At 37.8% G+C, this 19,369-nt stretch overlaps 1 protein-coding gene across 2 annotated transcripts in view; it reads left to right on the top strand.

Moving 5' to 3' along the window:
• Positions 1–723: 723 nt before the first annotated feature.
• The window catches only part of RBBP8 (RB binding protein 8, endonuclease), a 42,634-nt gene continuing 23,988 nt past the window's right edge, over positions 724–19,369 (top strand). The window contains exons 1-5 of one of the 2 annotated variants that reach the window (XM_056485085.1): positions 724–798; positions 2,456–2,506; positions 9,664–9,884; positions 14,956–14,998; positions 17,349–17,444. In XM_056485085.1, coding sequence (XP_056341060.1) covers positions 9,773–9,884; positions 14,956–14,998; positions 17,349–17,444 — 251 coding nt within the window. In that variant the 5' untranslated portion in view covers positions 724–798; positions 2,456–2,506; positions 9,664–9,772. Of the gene's footprint in view, positions 799–2,455; positions 2,507–6,867; positions 7,100–9,663; positions 9,885–14,955; positions 14,999–17,348; positions 17,445–19,369 lie in introns of those variants that run through there. The other variant, XM_056485084.1, reaches the window with a different exon arrangement.

Here is a 19,369-nt window from a genome sequence, read left to right as displayed (position 1 = left end):
AAAGTCACAAGGTGGATATTCCACATGCAAGCTCCCATTGTGCTGTCTCTCATGTGGTAACAAAGATATGCTGAATCCTATGCACACAGTAAATACACTTTACACTGGAAATAAATCTGAATTAGTGCATAGTTTTGGGGGGTTTTAGGTGGTCACACTAAAGATTTGTTGTTACTCCATTATAATAAGTCTGTTATTTTAAAAAAAGGCATTTTCTTCTCTGTTTCTCTTTGCACTTATGTTGGGCAGACCTCTAGCCCAGTTTATCTGCATATAAAATGAAACAAAATTTACAACAATAAGATCTTGCTACACTTAACAAGGATGTATCACTCCCCCACCCCTCGGTAAATTATTTTGCTGGAGGCTACATCATTCTCTCTGAGTAGTATGTTGGGAGTTGACAGAGGCGTGAATAATTCTCGGTGTAGAAGCCTCCCCAGCCGAGCTGAGCTGCAGCATGTTGGGCCGGCCTTTGATGCAGACTGGTTGGGCAGGTTCCTGGGTGCCCCAGGAACCGGTCTGACAAGCCTGTTATGCCAACAAATTCTGGTATGATTCCATGCTCTCCAGAATGCAGAAACCTGCCCAGCCAGTTAAATGAAAGGCATATTAGGTTATCCATTGCACATTGTATATATCTTAGGTGCAGCAGATCTCCTCTCGGCATTCTCTAGTGTGGTCCACAGTGGCTTCCTCATCTCACTTACACTTGAGGTTTGTAGCTGGAGGGGAAGTCAATAGTAAATATTTATCACCCCGACCAAGAACAGAACTTTTCACAAGTCAAAGAGAAGGGTGAGTTTTGAAAATCTTTCTTTTAAATTAATTTAAGATAACCTTAAGCAAAAAATTTCTCTGATGCTTGAAGTGGTATAGTGGCTATCTCCTTAATGTGTCAGAGTACTGCCAGTCTTTATAGCACTTGTTGACAGGATTTTGGTAATTGCAGCTGTTTGAGCCTTCTGTGTGCAGCTCAACATTATCTGCTCTCTCTGCAGAGTATTTACTGCAAAGACAGCTCAATGAACCTAGCAGAGGAATGAGAGTTAGAAACTCCACAGCCAATGACCTGGCATTTTGAGCAGTTCACTTAAGTATTGCTTATTGGTCTTCTCTTTTATACAGTGTTTTTATAATCCCTGTCTCATAACAGCAGTGTTGTGATAAGGCATACTGCCATTACAGTAAGACGTGTGGTTACTAATTCTAGCCAGACTAACTTTTTTAATTGTTCTATTTTATAGAGTGAGCTACTTAAGTCTAGATTTACCTATTTTGTGGTAAGATAGAAAATTTACTTGTCATTCTTATTGCTTTCTTTCTACATACTTATTAGAAATTTACCTGTTTGGAACAAGTAACGGTGGTGGTAATGGTAATAAAAAGCAGTGCTAGTTATAAAGAGTAGGCTGACCTGAAAGTTGTACCTCTATTTGCACCTGAATCCATTCACAGGTTCTGTGTCAAATAAGAAAAATTAAACAGTGTAAAAACAAAAGCAGTGGAATCTGGTAACTGATTAACTACTGGAGCAAAGAACTACTTGCTGAGCTGAATAGAAAGGAATGAAGACAGGTTTTGTCATGCCTGTTAGGACAAAATAACTCTTTAACTTAAGTAAATGTGAATCTTCTCAACATCTGTGTAGCTACATTTTTAAAAACCCTCACATAGCTACTTCCGCTTCCTAGGAATTCTTGATTTTTTTTCTAACTTTAAGGAAAACAATTACCATTCTCTTTTCTGATGTGAAAAAACAGTATCAGAATCAGTGGATACAAACTACTAGATACAAAATATCTATACAGGATTATGTAAGACTTTATGGTAGTCACACAACAGGAAGCTTCAATTTTGTTTACTGACAGCTATTTCCAAGTTGATGCTAAAATTAATAATATTCTTTTGTAGAGTGCCAAGAAAAAGGTCTCCTGAGCCTCTTAAAAAAATCAATGAATTGAAATCACCTTTTCATTAACAGCATTGTATCCATGTGTAAATTTTTTTTCTTAGAAGTGTGGATACACAGAAAAGAACATAGGAAAATTTTGTAGTCTCACAGAAGCTTATAATATTCATCAGGAAAAAAGTTTAATGTTCTTACATTCTCAGTTGATTCTGCTATCAAATATGTAAGAAAAAACTTGCTAAGGGATAAATCATTCTCCACAGAAAAATTACAGCTGGCTGAACTCTATGGTTTGCACAAGAACTCTGTGTAGAGCCCATAAAACACTACAAAAGAGCTTTGATTTCTAAAGCTATAGGATTTTAACACAGAACATGTTGAATATATTTAAAATTCAAACTAAATAAACCACTTTTTCAAAATGCTGCATGCCATGCTCTCTCCAGTTTATATGTTCTCTTTTATTTGGTTTTCTTCAGCTGCTTTTTTTCTTCAGCTGCTTTTTTTTTTTTTTTTTTTTTTTTTTTTCCCTACTTTTTTTAGGGGGCTGGAAAGCACAGAGGCTATTGTTTGGGAATTTCTTTTTCCCAAATGGTAAGTAAAATATTACTTCCTATATGTTGTTTTTTTTTTTTTTCTGTCCCTGAATTTGTGTTGTTCACTACACTAAAAGGTAGGTGGCATGATTTTGTGGACAGTTCTATTAACTTTTACTTCAGCCTTCCAAAGCAGAGATAAATATGTATAATTACTCAAAGTGGTCATGTTACCCTGAGAAACATCAGTATGAGCAAAACATGCCACTACTTTCTGCATGCTGCTAACACAAATAGGTGCTGCTGCTTAGTGCCTGAAGATCAGGAACACTGCACTGGGGTCCTGCAACACCTTCCCCCACATTGCCTTTTTTTTTTTTTTTCCCTTCATCAAGACTTCCTAAAAAGCCTGAGAGTTTGAGTTGAGTAAGCCCTGGCAGTTTCTGATTATAGATGAGGAGCAGTGAAAGCACTTCAAAGAAGAGGGTTCCTTAAAATAATCAGTGTTACTGGCATCAGGGAATTTGATCTTGGCTCAGTTTCAAACGTGGCTATGCAAGCAACTTGAGAAGAATCAAATTCAACTAGTGGGGTGATGGAGGGGCTCCTCCCTATTTTTCCAGAGAAAGCAACCACCTGTGCTAGACAGCAGTGGTGGTGTCTGTTGTCTGTGTGCCCTTCCAGTTGTAAGAAATCATGCTGCTCAGAGCGCTTCCAGTTCAAATCCCGTTTAGGTAGTAGCTGAACTGTGCCACATGTTATTCATTGCATCTAAAGTTGGGCTCCTTTGATGTCCTTATTGGCAGTTGCAACATAAAGTACATTAGATGAATATGACTAGAGAGTTAAACAATATATTTATCCTTCAGTTGCAGATCTGCAAGTCGAGGAGGTTGTGAACACACTGGCCATGTATATGTATGTGTGACCTATTAAATCTGATGCAAATATATAAGGACCTCACTATTTTATTTTATACATACACATATATATTTTATATATACTTACATGTATATATATATATGCAAATAGTGCATATATGAAATAGTTACCTTTGTGCCTAAAGCAAATAAAATATTTGAATTGGACTTCCCATTGTAATTCAAATCTGGTTTTAATCTTTACATCTAAATTTAAAGTAATAGAAACAAACAAACAAAAATTTAAGCTTTCTGCTAATATCTTTTAGCCCTACTCTGTATGTATATGCAGTGAACTAGGTCCTCTCCTGCTACCTGAGTGGTTAGAAACACTGATGCAGCCTCTGTACTACCCCTCAAAAAGGGAGGGGGCGTGTGAATTAAGGGCTATTTTTAATTTTATCTGTGCTGCAACACTGCAGTGCGCTTACAATAGAACTTCACTTATTAGCTGATTTGTTGGTAAATAGTCCAGTCATCAAGAAGAAAGGCATTGCCACTAAACTGTAACTGAAAATCGACAGCTCCACCTAGTATTATAGGATTAAACATCTCAGACCATCCAGGTCTAAAATGGGTTAGGAAATAAGAAATAAGATTCCCTTTTTGTAGAATTGCTCATGGATAAGTGTTCTGTCACCTAGTTCAACAAGCCACAGTAAGGGTTATTTTGAAATCTGGACACAAGCCATGACACCACAGGAAGTTTTGCATCTGTTGAAGTGCAGCAACGGTGAAGTATTTTTCCCACAGTTTTATTGTCAAGGTGTGGGTGTTTACTCTTACAAGGTGAATGAGATGCAGTTCCAGTTAGACTAGTCATCTTAAGACACCCAGTGTGTGAATGTGGAATATCAGACTCTCCAGTAGTTTTCTATCATGTTCAATGAGCAAAGAATCTATTCAGTGGCCAACTATGTGATTACAGAGTACATAAACTCAAATAAATCTGGAAGAGAGATAAAAGTAAAGTTCAACCGTTAGTGTTAATCCGTTTTCACTTACTGTGGAGTAGATAAGGACAACACTGTAGAAGTTTGTGGATTTATATGGCTGTAAAGATCAACATGAATGAGTATGAAAGCAAACAGCTCTGAGTTTATTGGTTAATAAAAGAGATGACATAATTATTTGCCAGAGTGCTTCCTATAAATAGTAAGAAAGGTACAGTTTATGGTAAAATATCTGATCAATCAGCAAGAGGGCTGTTTTATTGGTACCTATCAGATCTGTGCATAGATTTAAGACATCTGCTTCTCTTAACTTGGGGAAATGATCACTTGTCTACATCACAAACTTTTAGATTACAGAAGTTTCAAAAGTAGAATGAAGAACTGCCAAAAAGCATTATTTAGAAAGACTGGAGTGTCTATTACAACCTATTTTGACATGACAGCTTCTTTCAAAACGTAGCCAATTTTAGCTCCACCATATGTCTCTGTTCTGATAACGGATCAAACTCACAATTTGATCATACAATAAGTAATCTGCTGCTGAGCTCCTGAACAACATTTTCATTTTATTTAAGCTGAAAAATAAGTGGTTAAACAATAATGAGGAACGAGCAGGAAAGTTAAGTACAAGATAGTTTTGAAATACTTCAGAATTCATGGTACATACTTGATGGAAAACAAAGAATATTTTCAATAATGGAGACCAAGAGATTTGAAGCTTGAATCATGTGTCATCTCCAGTCTGACAGTATTTCAAAATACCTCAAAAATGTTGAAATAGTATTTCAGATCCAGTTTTATTTAAGCTATAGGTCTTTATTTGTTATGTTTTCTTGAGACCTGATTAATGTAAAAATAATTAGATGGGACAGCTATTAACAAATATGAAATACCTGAACACTTAACTTTCTAAATATTGTTATTAACAATCTAAAAATTATGTGTTTGCAGTACTGTCCCTTCCAAACTGATCTATGTCTTCTACTCATGCCCACCCTTCAAGAGTTCCTATATGTACCAAAATGGTCCAGTGGAATCATGAGAAGGCAAAATAGTAATAGTGAAAAACTGTGTTTTGTTTCTATTACATCACTAAGAACTACTTAAAATCAAGGGGCTTATCTCATTGCAGACAGCAAGACTGGTCCCAATAAATGAAGGAACATTGATCTGCAATTTGGGCAAAAAAATAACATTGAGAAGTGACAAAAAACTTCAGCAGCCTTAAACTGTACTAATCATATGTACCTGCTGGTTTCCATACTCATGAAACATAAAAATATAACAAGGCTGCTCTGTTGTACAGTAAAATGACAAGCCATGGAAATTGTTAAGATCAAGAGGGTGGGGGGAAGCCCCCCATATACTTCTGTGTGTAGACCCCACCAACCAGATTACAAATCCTGGGGCACAGATAGATTTAACATCATAGCCTTAAAGGCAAGGCCACTTCTGGCACAGTTGTACACCCCGATGATCCTCTTCACATCTAAACCAGGAAGAACTTCTTTCAGGAAGGCAGAGGGAGCATTTGTTCCAATGCAGGTTCTTGCACACACCCTTGCTTTTCCAGAGCGTTCTGTGGCTGATATCACACCAAACTGTGGCAGCAGCCAGGGCCTGGCTTGTTCCCTTCGCTTTCCTCTGGCAGCTCTCTGGAAACCCCAAGGCCAGAGGAGGAGGGGGCTGAGACAACACCTGGTGACCTTGATGAGTGAGCCAGCAGTGTGCCCAGGTGGCCAAGAAGGCCAATGGCATCCTGGCCTGTGTCAGAAATAGTGTGGCCAGCAGGATCCTGTACTCGGCACTGGTGAGGCTGTGAGGTTTGGGCCCCTCAGTTCAGGAAGGACATTGAGGTGCTGGAGCGTGTCCAGAGAAGGGCAGTGAAGCCGGTGAATTGTCTGGAGCAGGAGTCCCATGAGGAGCGGCTGAGGGAGCTGGGGTTGTTCAGCCTGGAGGAAGCTCAGATGAGACCTTACTGCTCTCTACGACCACCTGAAAGGAGGCTGTAGCCAAGTGGGGGCCAACCTTTTCTCCCAGGCAACAAGAGACAGGACAAAAAGAAGCGGCCTCAGGATGCCCCGGAGGAGGCTTAGGTTGGACATGAGGAAGAGTTTCTTCATAGAAAGAGTGATTAGACATTGGAGTGGACTGCCCAGAGAGGTGGTAGACTCACCCTCCCTGGAGGTGTTTAAGACTGGACGTTGCACTTAGTGCCGTGGTCTAATTGACATGGTTGTGATTGGTCAAAGGCTGGACTCCACGATGTCAGCGGTCTTTTCCAACCCAGCTAATCCTATGTCAGGCCCGCCACTGTATCAGGCCCGCCACGCGAACCCCCCCACGGCGGCCCTGACGGGGAGGCTGAGACCCTCACGCTCCCGCTCTCTCGCGAGAGCAGTGCGGAAGCCTCGCGAGAGCTGCCCGAGCCCCGCCCCCTGGGCAGGGAAGGCGCTGGCTGCAGCTTTTCCTTTTTTCCCGCCGCTGGCGCGCGGAGCCGCCGGGAGCCAACCAGGTAACGGCGCGCGCCGCCAACGCTCCGCCCCGGGGCCGTGCCCGCCACAGCCCCTCCGGCCCGGGCGCCGCCGGGCGCTCCTCGGGCGCTGCCCCGCCGCCGCCCCGGGAGCCCCGTTCTCTCCGTGTGGGAGAAGCGGCGTGTGGGACATGCCATACCGCTCCTCTGGCGTCCCGGCTGCGGGGTGTGACCCAGGCCTGGCGGGAAGCTCCCAGGTGTTGGTCATGGCAGGATTTCCCAGAGCATCCCGGCGTGTCTTTCGAGTGAGTTTTCTGTGCGGTGTTGGTGCAAGAGGGAAAGGAGAACAACGCTCACCGCCGGGAGGCACAGGAGAGTTGAGTCTGTAGGAGCAGCCGGTGGTTTTTGCGGGGATCAGAAGCCCGGAGGGGCGGTGTGTCCCTGGCGGAAAGGTGTCTGCACCGACAAGCAGCCTCGGCGCGTTTGTCGGTGCCGGTGGGTTCCTGAAGGCAGTAATTGATGAAGCCGTGGAAAGCCTGACGGTGGCGGAGGGAGCTGGTTTGTGGAAGAAGAGGGAAATGAACGCTTTTAGGTGGTTCTGTGGAGGCGGCAGTCGGCAGGATAGCAGCACAGCAGGACATCCGGGAGAGGGGCCGGCGCTGTGCTTCCACCCCCAAGCAGCTTCACTTCTGTCCCTGCCTGCAAGTGGCCCTACAGCCAGCTCTGGCGTTTTTTCCCCTAAGGGCTGGAAGGCACTTTGTTAGGGCTGGAGACTAAGCCATCACTTTTACACCTGTGCAGCTGCCCAGGCCTGTCAAAGGCTCGACTTGAACACTTCTTGCGGGCCCTGTGTTTTAAGGGAGGTTGAACACCTGTAGGAAGCAATATATCCTTTTGGGATCTTGAAGCAGATGAAACTTGGGAAAATGCCTTGCTCTATTTTTCCTATTTGTAGTCGGTTGATGTATTAATAATTTGCAGAAACTCTGAGCGCGTTTTGTGCAGTGTTTTCTTGCAGTCATCTTGGGGAAAAAAAAACCCAAAACAAACAATAAGGACACCGTTTACTGTCTAGAGTCAGATGACCTTTCCATGGAAATGAGTCATCTGACATACTTAAATCTGAAACAGTAAATGAAAGCAAGCCTGTGGTTTTCACTGCCCTAGTGCTTGATAGAGAAAAAGCTTGATCCTGAAACATCTGTTAAAGGTGCAAAGCATGAGTTTAAAAGGCGTTCCTAATGTCACTAGGGGATTGGTTCCACAGAGAGAAGTGTTGTAAGATGGCTTAATGTGGCTGCACACAAAGTGGAGCATTTCAGCTGCAAAGATGCAAGCAAATTACTGTTCAATTTCTGTAGAAGACTTGTAGGCATTGCTAATTTCAAAGGGTAATTTTATTTTCTATTAAGGATTTCTCTGAAGGTAACATTTGCTACTTTGATGCTATATCATGAAATAGGCACTGAATTTTCTATGGAGAGACCAGGTTAAATCAAATGTGGAGCTGCTGGCTGCATTATTGTAGCATTTAAGTATCATTATACTATAGAAAATATACAGTTCAAGTGTTTCTATTGAGAATAATGTTTTGTTCCATTATTTTTATTCCATTGTAAAGACAGCCAGACTGAAAAAAAAGTGACTTAAAACAGTGCACAGAGAGATGAGTGGAACCAAAGCCTCCAGGCCCTACACTTGGTTACTGAACATTTTATTGTGGTGCATCTGGGGGACCAGCTAAACCAGTAGCTGCATTCAGATACTCTAAGTTGTTTGAAGGCTCTCAAGATAGGAAATGCAGCTTCTTGACAAGTCACAGACCTTGTATCATCTGAACTATAACTTATACCTCAAAAATTTGAGAGCAACTTCCATTTGGCAGTGTAGGCATGGTAGTTTGCTTGCTCAAGTTGCTAATTTAGGAATAGTATAAAATACCTAGCTTTTTTTTTTTCTTACTGTGTTTTATATTACAAAGTCATAGAGATAGCTATGTCCACCTGGTAATGACAGCCCCTGTTTAATAGTGTTTGTTTAAAATTGGCTGCATAAAAATGGGGAAAATGTAGTATGTCCAGTTTCACACAGAGGGAACAGAAGTACTGAGGTTACATGACTATTTCAGTATAGGACACCCAGTGAATTGAATTGAATCTTACCTTGTCTCAGAGCCAGATCTGAGTACCATGCTTCCCCTGTAATTTGCCTGAGGGCATCATCTCTGTAAGAAACCCTTCAAAACAAGTGAGAATTCTGGGCAAGATTATCCTAAATTTTGTAGGCAGTCAAGCTTCTAAGACAATCTGACACCGATTGTCCTTCTCAAATATTAATATTTTGGAGATTTGTAGATTTTGTGATTACTCTCCTTTTTTTTTTAACAGTGAATTGGAATAATTTTAATATAGAATTATGAAGACTCCAAGGGGATGTGAGACTTTCTTTGCAAAAGTGTATCATTTGAGTCCAAGTTTATAAAGGATGTATATAGACAAATCCATCCCTGGTAAAACTTTTGACAAATGCTTTTGCTGGCAGCCAGATTTTGGTTCTATGGCTTACTTTTGGAAAATAGGAATTCGGTATAACTGTATCTTTAGATAGGAAAAATATAAAGATTCCTAAGTATTTTAATCTAATTTTAAGTTGATAGCTTTTTAAGGGGAGGAAAATTTCTTATTTTTTAATTACCTACAGCAAAATTCTTAGCTTTCCAATTGTCCAAGCATTCAGAGTGAAAGTTTTTCAGTATGAAAGTATATAAATATATATTCTCATCAAGGATAGACAACAAACTTTGCATTTCATCCATGGCTACAAGTTATGCTCTGATAAATTAAAATGTGTTATCATTCTGTTGTTACAGACGTACACCTCTCTTCAGAAACAGTTTCATAACTATGAAATTTAAAGTATAAAGTTTGAGATTGAGCCAGTTCTGCAAGTCAAAGAATCTGGGAGCAGAAAAAAGCAAGATGAATGCATCTGGAGGAAGCTGTGGGAGCCCTAGTTCTGCAGAACCTACAGGAGATTTCTTCAAAGAACTGTGGTCCAAACTGAAAGAATGTCATGATAAAGAAGTACAAGGTAAATCATTGAAGGTTGGATTTGTCAGATTAAAATTGGCATTTGTCAGTTACTAGAGGTAAACTTTGAACCAAAATATTCTGCATGGAACTAAATAGATTTTTTATGTTTTAAGTTATGCAGAAAGTTGGACCCAATGATTACAAATGATCCTTAGAGACTGACCACCTAAGCCTGATTTAACAGGATTAAACTGTCAACACAAATAAATGATTTGCTAGGTCAGTGAACAAAAAGTAATACAATGTTACATGGTGTCTCTGCTTGCCTACAAAATATTTATGTGTTCCTTTACCTTTAATGGTAAAAAACATGTTATTAAATGGATTCTTTACTTTTGCTTTTGGCTTTAGTTGCTTCAGGTACATTAAAATTATTTGCATTGTTTATTTCCCCTAACTTGTGCAAAATCACACTGCAGATTAATGTTACTGAAGTGAAGATTTTAGTGTTCTAAATTTTCTCAGCAAAATTTATAATGATTTTATAATATGATTATTCTTACATTGTGTGACTTGTAATAACAATTTTACTACAGATTGGCTTTTAGTGTCTGTTCATTCTTCAGTAATTCAGAAAAGATGAATTATTGCACCATATGTATTGTTACTGTAATACTGTTTTCCAAGGAGTATTCATAAAAGTTTTTTGCAAAAGATATTTAATAAGTTAACATTTTGTTCTAATTTAAAGTCACATGATCCATTCTTTTGGATGGAGTTAAAACAGTATTAGACTGTATCTTTTAACAAGTTTATCCTTATGTATGAAATAGTATTTGTATTAGGCTGGAATAAAAGTGAATGAGTTTTTGTGATTTAAGAGCTTTAGTCATGCAAGTGGATCTTTATCCAGACCATTTCAGTGCCCTTGGTTGTTTCTACCAGCCTCAAAACAGTTTCAGGTCTGGCCATTTTGGCCCAATTATATCAACACTTCTCGGTTTCAAAAACTCTTGGAGATTGTTTTATAATTAATAGATGTTACATGCCTCCTGCTGAAAGTCTTGATTCAATACTTTGCAGCACTGGGCCGTGACACTTTGTTTTTGATTATTAAAAAAAATCAGACCAAACAAGCAACCAAAAAGCATATACCAGTATGGCAACTGAAAACTATAGCACACAGCAGCATTTCTTTGCATTAACATATGAACTACAATTTTATATTGTGATCCAAAACACACAAAAAACCCCTTTTTTTAATAATTATTTTTTTAATTGGTGATGGTTCTTTTTGGAGTGGGTGTGATGTCAACCACAGATAAATGCGGAAGTACCGACAGAATGGGATCTGGCAATTTATGGCATGTCTGAACAACAAAAAAGCAAACAAAAAGCTCTGATGTAGACACTTATGTTAAGTGACCCTTTCTCTAGTTTCTTGGGGTGTGCAGCACGTGATTTTCAAGTTTGGGTTTTCTTTATCCGAGCAAGATACTCTTTAGAATGCATGCAGGGTGTGGCCAAGTAATTTTGCCACCAGGCAGTCTTTTTCATGCCTAGCCCTTTGTCAGTATGTCCCACACTGTGTTAGGTAAAATTAGGTTTTCCATGATAACATCAAAGGCATGCCTGAAGGATAGTTAATTTTTCCAGAAGGTGGGGATCCTCTTATAGAAAATGGTACTGGAAGATATTTTAGAAACATCAAACACAGACTTGCCTAGACTTTGCTTGTTTCTGAAGTCTATAAATAAGAATTAAAATTGACTCATGAGTTTCCAATCTGAATGTCAGCAAAAATTATTTTAAAGGTGGTGGAAGGTGGATTAAGGGAAAGTTAGTAGTTATTGAAAAACTTTTTGTATGTACAATGTACTAAATACTGAAATGGTGGAATTCTTTTTATTTAAAACCCATGAAAAGTACAATTTGTGATGCATGAACTTGACATGGTCAGATATGTTATACAAGTTTTATCTATAGAATGTAGACTGAAGAATATTTTAAACTCATGCAATTTGAAAGGGATTTTATTGAATTTGGATGTTACTGTATTGTAAAGGGGGTATTTTTCCACTGTTATGTAGAGAAATCCAGTTTATAGTTCTTTTAAACTGATCACTTCCAAAAAAATCCTAATTTTGGCCTTCTTCAGCCAAAATATTATTATTTAAACTTAAATTCATTATGAGCCCATGAGTAGGACACCCATCCCAGTTTCCAAAGATGCTGGGTATGGTCAGTGTCAGTGTTTTCGTGGAGTTCAGAAGTACTCAACAACTAGAATAATGGTCATTAAAACTATTTGCCGTTTTTTTTCTATCTGTAGAATGGGATACTTGCATAGTGCTCAGAAGATCCAAAGGAATTTAATAATGCTTTTTATAAAGTGATTAATTTCTACATGTGGTAATTCTTACCTCTTGTTTGAAATAATTATATAGATGCTTGCTACATGTGGATATTATCAAGATGGTTTCTGAGGATTAATTTAGATCTAAAACTCTGTACTAAAACTATATATCAACATAGAAATGTGAGCAGTGTTTTATGTACAACTTTTTAAACAGTTTTTTTTATTATTGCTTATTTCTGAAAAGCAGAAGATATCGACAGAGAGAAAACTGTAGTCATAGGAGAGAAACTTTTGAGGAAAGCAATCTCATTGATAAATTGCTGTAGGAAAGGAAATGGCTGGAAGTTCCTCAAAAGTAAATAATTATAGAAAACAGAGCTGGAAGGGATTTTAGAAGGTCATCTAGTCCATCTCTGTGCCCTTGAGGTAGGATTATGTCTGCGTCATTGCTGACAGTAGCTTGTTCAACTTGTTTCAAGAAATCTTCAGTGATAAAGCTTCTGCAGTCTTCCCAGGCACTGTCAGTTTAAGGAAGTGCATTTAATACATTGGAAAATTAATCAGAAGAGAAATTATCATAACCATTAATTGAAATATTACAGCTATGTAGTCTAATCAAATAGCAGGTTTCATAAAATAGTGTTTAAATACTCTGCCTGATGATAATTTAAAGAAGGTCTCTGTTGCTTTAATAGGTGTGGAGTGTCATTTACTAAACACTTAAAAGCTTTAGGTAATGTAGATTTATATAGTCTGCAGCTTGTCTATTTCATAAAAATATTGTGCAAAAGATAAAATTGAACGGCAAAGGGACACAGTGTAGTTCTTCAGAGTTACATGTGCTCCCTATATTAAATAAGGAAACTTGAAAAAACAAAGCTCCTTAAATGGACATGCTTAAAAACTCTTAATTCTCTGGAAAAGCAAAAGGAAGAGACTACAGCAGATGTAGTAATTCGAGGCTCTTGGATAAATGTAACAGGCTGGTTTCCTGCCTTCTCATTGCAGTCATTTGAACTAAGAAAAAATGAACCTTTAAGTAACTAGTTTAGTTCCTCCTGAATTCAGGTGAGAGGGGAGATAGTGTTACCTGTAGCACAGTACTGGGCCTTTTGAGCCCTGCCTCTTCAATTGGTTGCTCAGGTTGCCAAAGTTACAATCCTAAATACTTGCAGAACAGACTACCTGTTCATACAGGAGATGCATTGTTGTGCAGCTTCATTCCTTCCGATGGGCGTGGAGCAGCTTTAAAGCAAGCTTTATAGGGGTTCTAATTGCAGATGCCTAATTGCCTTGATGAATAGCAGCTACTTAAAAAAATAAACCCTCTTTCTGTGCTGATCTGCATGATAGAACATAACGTCTCACAGGTGCTGAACACTTGGAGATAAAAGAAATCTTGCTGTATTTCCTAAGAATTTTTTTAAGTAGTCTGTCTGCATTTTTAACTCATTGTCTCACTGGCATCTTGTAGCAAGTATGGGTTCACTGAATCTGTGGCTGGCTTGACATTTTAAGTGGCCTGAAGAGTGAACCTTCTCAAGCAATTAATTTTTCCCTTAGAGCTGTTTCTAGTTGAGTGTGGTAGGGGATAAAAAAATAGTCTGTTAGCTGCCTTAACCTGCATTTTCTATAGTAAGATGTAGTATCAGCTATGTATTTAGGCTTAAATTCAAAGTAGTCTGAAGTTTTCTTACAAGTGTTCTGATTTTATAAGTTTATCCTGCTATCCTAAATGCATAATGCTTTTGCAAGAGAGCTTACAAGAGACCTAATGTTCAACCTGAAGTTGGTAGCAACCTTTCATAGTTAGAAGAAAACCATGCTAGGAAATATTACGCTATTTTCTGATGTGATATGAAAATTTCTCTTGGATTTCTGTGTAAGAAGCTGTTCTATCATTTGGGTCTGATTATTTCTGTTTATTTGGAATAGGAATGGCTAGCTTGTGTGGGTAATATCACATAAATTTACATTGCACTGTGTCCTGCTTATTAAACTGTTTTGTACATAAATATCTTCTTGTCTCTGTGCACATACAAATGCATGCAAGACCTTGCAAGCAGGTTGGCTGGACAGTGTTCTGTCCCCTGGACTGTCAGCTGGCCACTGCTACTGAGAACATCAGCTGTATTTGCAAACCTTTTTACTTCTGCTCAGAATATATAGTCAGGAGTGTGGAACTCAGAGTGGGAGAAGGGCCACAGATGAAACACCATTCCTCAATTCACCTTCAGATATTCCAAGGAAGCTTTGACTGGAGAGAGTCTGGTATCACACCTCCAAAGAAGGATGTTGTTCTTCTGTGCTTTAAAGCCATGAATCACATATTTTTAATGTTTCGTTTCTGCTTATACACTGTAAAGCATTTCTCAGTTCAGCAGCTGGATGCTTCATTTCCAGTGTAGTGTTATGAATTTATGTGCACACAGAACATATTTTATGCTACTTATGTGAGCATGGTAAATGAAAATATATTGACAGTGCTGGCTATTCATGTGTGGTTATTTCACAAAGGTGTTTGTTTACTTGTGTGTGTGTTTGTTTAAGAAGTTCTTATTTCCTGGAGATCACAATGACTATATTTGTTTCCAAGAACCTGTAGAACACACTCAAAAAGTCCAGAAGAAACCTTTTTCTCTCCAGATTAGTGACTTTTTTGTACTCTCTGCAGACGACAGTGACAGAGGGGGAATGAATTTATTGTCTCACTCATGTTTTTTTAAAATCATAACTCTATAACATGTGATTTCTTCTTTTTATGTTTCAGGCTTACAGCTGAAAATATCTAAGTTGAAAAAGGAAAGATGCTTGTAAGTACTCATGCTAATGATCTAATTTATTGAAGGAGAGTCAGAGTCCTATTAATGAGCTGCAATTCTTGTAAGATCGATTAAGGTTTCAAGGATTTTTTCTTTAGATTTGTAAAAAACTGTTTACTTTAAAAATTCAGCTGAAGATGTAAGTAGCTCTTTACAGGGTGTGTTATTTCTTATGTATAATTTATAAACTAAGTAATTGCTCATTTTTAATCTGAAATAATGAAGTTATCTCTTGTTGTTGATATTAGCCTGGTGTATCATAAGTTGCTTCCATGTTCTGGAATCTTAAATTGATCAGCCAGTTTTCTACATGACCAATATTATCAGTGTTGTGAATGAAAGAATACCAAATAGGTTGATCATTGTTGGAATCTTCTACAACTGCCACATTGTAGATACAGCACTGTTACATAGGAGGTCTTGTTCTCCTTGCTACATCTGAATACCTGGGGTTTAGTATTTCAAACTTGGTAATCAGCTGACAATGAGCACCTTATTTTGTATCCCAGTCCAGCATTGGAGCTAATGACTTGTAAATCCTAGGTCAGAAACCGGCCATTATGCAATGCCTTCATAGCCAAAAATGTCTGTCGTGTTTATCAGATGCACTGGAATTTTAAGGAAAAAAACTCCAACCAACAGCCTAGTTCCTTCTGTTTTACTGTCTTCATGGGGCATTTTACAGGGTTTAGGTGAAAGGCATGTAGTATAAATGTCTTATTTATTGAAAATTACTTAATGCCATAGAATGACTTAGAATTAATTAGAAACAATTTTTAAATATGTTATTTTAAGCCTCCTGTGAGTGGCATAAACAGAAAAATGAGAGGATTTTTGTGGTTTTACTTTTTTGTTGGAGCGATTTTTTTTTTTTTTTTTTTTTTTTTTTTTATGTCCTAAACATCAGGAAAATACAGCCTGCTTTTGTCAGACTTCAAATTTTCCATGGCCTGGCTGTACTTGGTTAGCGAACTGAGGAAACAGAACTTTAACATTTTGTCCTTCCCAAGTAAAAGTACAAGCCTTAAATGGTCCCTCATGCTGTTTGCATGTAACTGTTTTATAGATTGAACATGCAGTTGGAATGGCCTATGTGGGTCTCTGTGATAGTACAGAAAAACAAAGCATCTGTACTTAAATTTAAAGTTTAATAAAATATGCTTGTGACTGTACATTGTAGAAGCTTCCAGCTGTCCCATTCACTTTGTGACCCATGACTGCTATTTTCTTGTACCACTGTAATGCCAGCAATATGAAAATGTGGTTGGCTAAACATATGTTAAAGGGATAGTGCCAATTTTGAAAGTATGATTGTGTAAAAGAACTGTATCAACAAGTTAGTAAGTATGTCTTTATTTCCTGGTGTGTGTGTGCACTTAACAGCTTTTCGTGAGCCAATTTCATGAATTCCACAAATAATCCATCTCAAGCACACTGAAAACAAACAACTGCTTTCATGGATCTATACAGAGGATTCTATGGTGAAAAGAAGAGCTGGGAATTTCTTAGAAGTTAGTCATTGTAATGTTACACAGATTCAGGTGCTTAGCTTTTACTGAACATTAATTTCTCTGAAAAAAACAATTATGTGCTTGTCACTCGTACCTTTGTTTGCATCTTGAAGAGATGTTGTGATCTGATAATAAAACTGAAAGCGAGCTAAAATTGGGAAGTTTACGTTATTACTTTTTCTTAGCTCTTTCAAGGAGAAAATATTCCTTGTTAATTAATTAGTTCTGGTTTTTAGAGAAGGTATTTTCCATAGGATCATCTGCCTCTGAGGGTTTTGGAAAGAGACTCTCTTGTTTTTATTCATATTATGGGAATGCATGCTCTGTAGAGAATTTCTTCTTGAGGAAATTAACCTCTAATGGATCTAAAGACTTCAGGGATTTCCAAACCTGATGTGGTTTGCCACGCTGCAGAATTTACTCACTGATAAGACCAAAATGACCTGATTGTGAAAGCTCCCATTAGATTCCCAAAAGCTCCACAACACAGTAAAGTGTAAGAGAAGTATTTGAGTTTGTTCTCTGAAATTATTGCTTGAACATTGCTAGCTTTTATGTCTTGACCGTCACCAATTCTAGTTTTTACCCGAAGAAAAATCAGACGTAACAGATCACCTGTATAATGAATTAGAAACTAGCTGCATCTTTCCTCTGTCATTTGTAATTTATTATTAAGCAGAAAAACTAGCTTTCTCTTCAGCTTAATATTTGTGCTGGTGATAATCATATTTTCCAAGGGTATGAAAAAAACATGGCAGAGAAAATTCTCTAGTAAAAAGTAATTACTGCAGTTTAAAGCTAGAACTAATTTTTCCTATTTTTCTTCTCAGGGATGCAGAGAGGCTTGAAGAGTTCTATACCAAGAACCAACAGCTCAGGGAACAGCAAAAAGCACTTCATGACACTATCAAGGTTTTAGAAGACAGGTGAAGTAGTGTCTTCTGGCTTTTGAGTTTGCTATATTTTGCTCTTACAAAATAGCTCTGGATACTTTTCAAAGTTGAGTTTGTGTATTGGTGTGGGATTATTGATTATTTTCTTTTTGTAAGCAAATCCTTTTCTAATGGAATCCAAATAGTGTGTTATAGTGAAAGGTGTAGAATTTGCTTTTTTCTGGCTGAAGAACAATCAATAAATATATAGCATATATATTTATTTATCTCTTCTATATAACTAAATTGTTATATTGTTATATTCAAAGTGCTTAGTTTGTTTAGTTCAGTTAAGGCCAGTAGAAGTTAGAATAGAGGAGCTTGGGAGGCAAACAGACGTTTTGTATAGTTTAATTTGTATAGTTCAATTTTATATTGATCAAGATGTAGTACAAGTACAACTCAAAGGCTATAATATGTTGTGAAACTAACGAAATAACTCACTAGGAGAGGCTTCAGATTTGAGGGGTGTCTTTTTTACCAATTGTCTGTTTTACTTACATTTAATTACAGGTTCTGTCTGTTACCTTCTTTTGGACTTAGGTGTTCTTCTCACCTTTTGATCCATTCTGCCTTTTCCTTATTTGTTCCTGTATAATCTGGTTCAAGAAAACAAAACTAATAGACATGAAATTACAGTGCATTTTTTTAATCTTTAAAAACTATTTCTGTTTTGGAAAGTGTATGTTAAATTTGCTGTTAATAGCTCTCAGAAGTTTTCTGGGAACAGGAGATCATTACATAGTAAATGTTTTCCACTATTCCTGAGTTACCTAAAATTTTAAAGCTGTGATACTCTACTTCTCCTTTTAACTCCCATCTCTCTGTGAAAGTGATTAGGGATAAGCTTGTAGCCATGCAGGTAATAAACTTTCATACCATGTAAGTAGAGAGGTATTCACGGTGTGGATGGACTTTTCTAATCCTTTAGCAGATTAATTACTCACATTGTGAAAAGCGAAAGTATTGTTTCAACTGATTTGATGCAAGGAGATTGTAATACTGTGTTTGTTGCACATTCAGATAAGTTAGTATGAAGAGGCTTTTCAGTATTTTACTCTTGCCACAATTCCACAATATTAAAACACCAATAAACCAGCATGGCTTTTACTTCCAATATTCAGCTATGAAATTGGAAACTTGCATTTTTGTTTAGTTTGTTTAGTTGGGGTTTTTTAATACTTGATGTAGTAGCAGCAACAATGCAGAACTTTCGACTATCTTATTTCTTATTTAGCTGGCAAAAGAGAGTCTGGTTTTCACTTTGGTAATACTGTTAGCTTTTTGCTGTGTACCGGAAATAAATGCATTCCATTTATCACCTATTAAATGAACACAGATTTCATTGCATGAATGAATGTGTCAGGTAAGATGGAGTGATTCTAACCAGTCCTTTTCTGATCATGGCTGTGTTTTAAACAGCTAATTGAAACCATTAGAGACAGTGGAGTCCAGGCCTCTCATGAGCTTTTGGATTCACTTCAAATTATTGGTGCTAAGATAAAGGGTTTCATATTTGCTTGGCAGTTGTTACAGAATGAGATGACCATTTGTCCTTTTTATTTGATTATTTTGTTTAATGACAATACATGTCCTTTGTAGATGAAGCAGTAATTCTGTTTATCAAAGTGGTTTGCTTATTTGTGTTTTCTTGAATGAACTTTACTTAAAATGAATGGCTTTATATCTGACAGTGTTAGTAGGATGCCTCACAAGGGATTTCAGTGGAAAGGTGTAGCATGGTCCACTTTATTAAATAAAGTAATGCATATTGTTTTAGAAGTATCCAGTACATACAGTCATTTATGCAAATGCTAGGGCACATAGTATTAGATCGTTCAGGAAACTCAAAATATTGCTATGTGAACATATAAAACCACAGTAGTTAGTGGTGTTCCACATAGCTGTCAGAAGTTTTC

Source organism: Oenanthe melanoleuca, chromosome 2 (assembly GCF_029582105.1).
Source record: "Oenanthe melanoleuca isolate GR-GAL-2019-014 chromosome 2, OMel1.0, whole genome shotgun sequence".
NCBI lineage: Eukaryota > Metazoa > Chordata > Aves > Passeriformes > Muscicapidae > Oenanthe > Oenanthe melanoleuca.
This window is presented reverse-complemented; position numbering and strand designations above follow the sequence as displayed.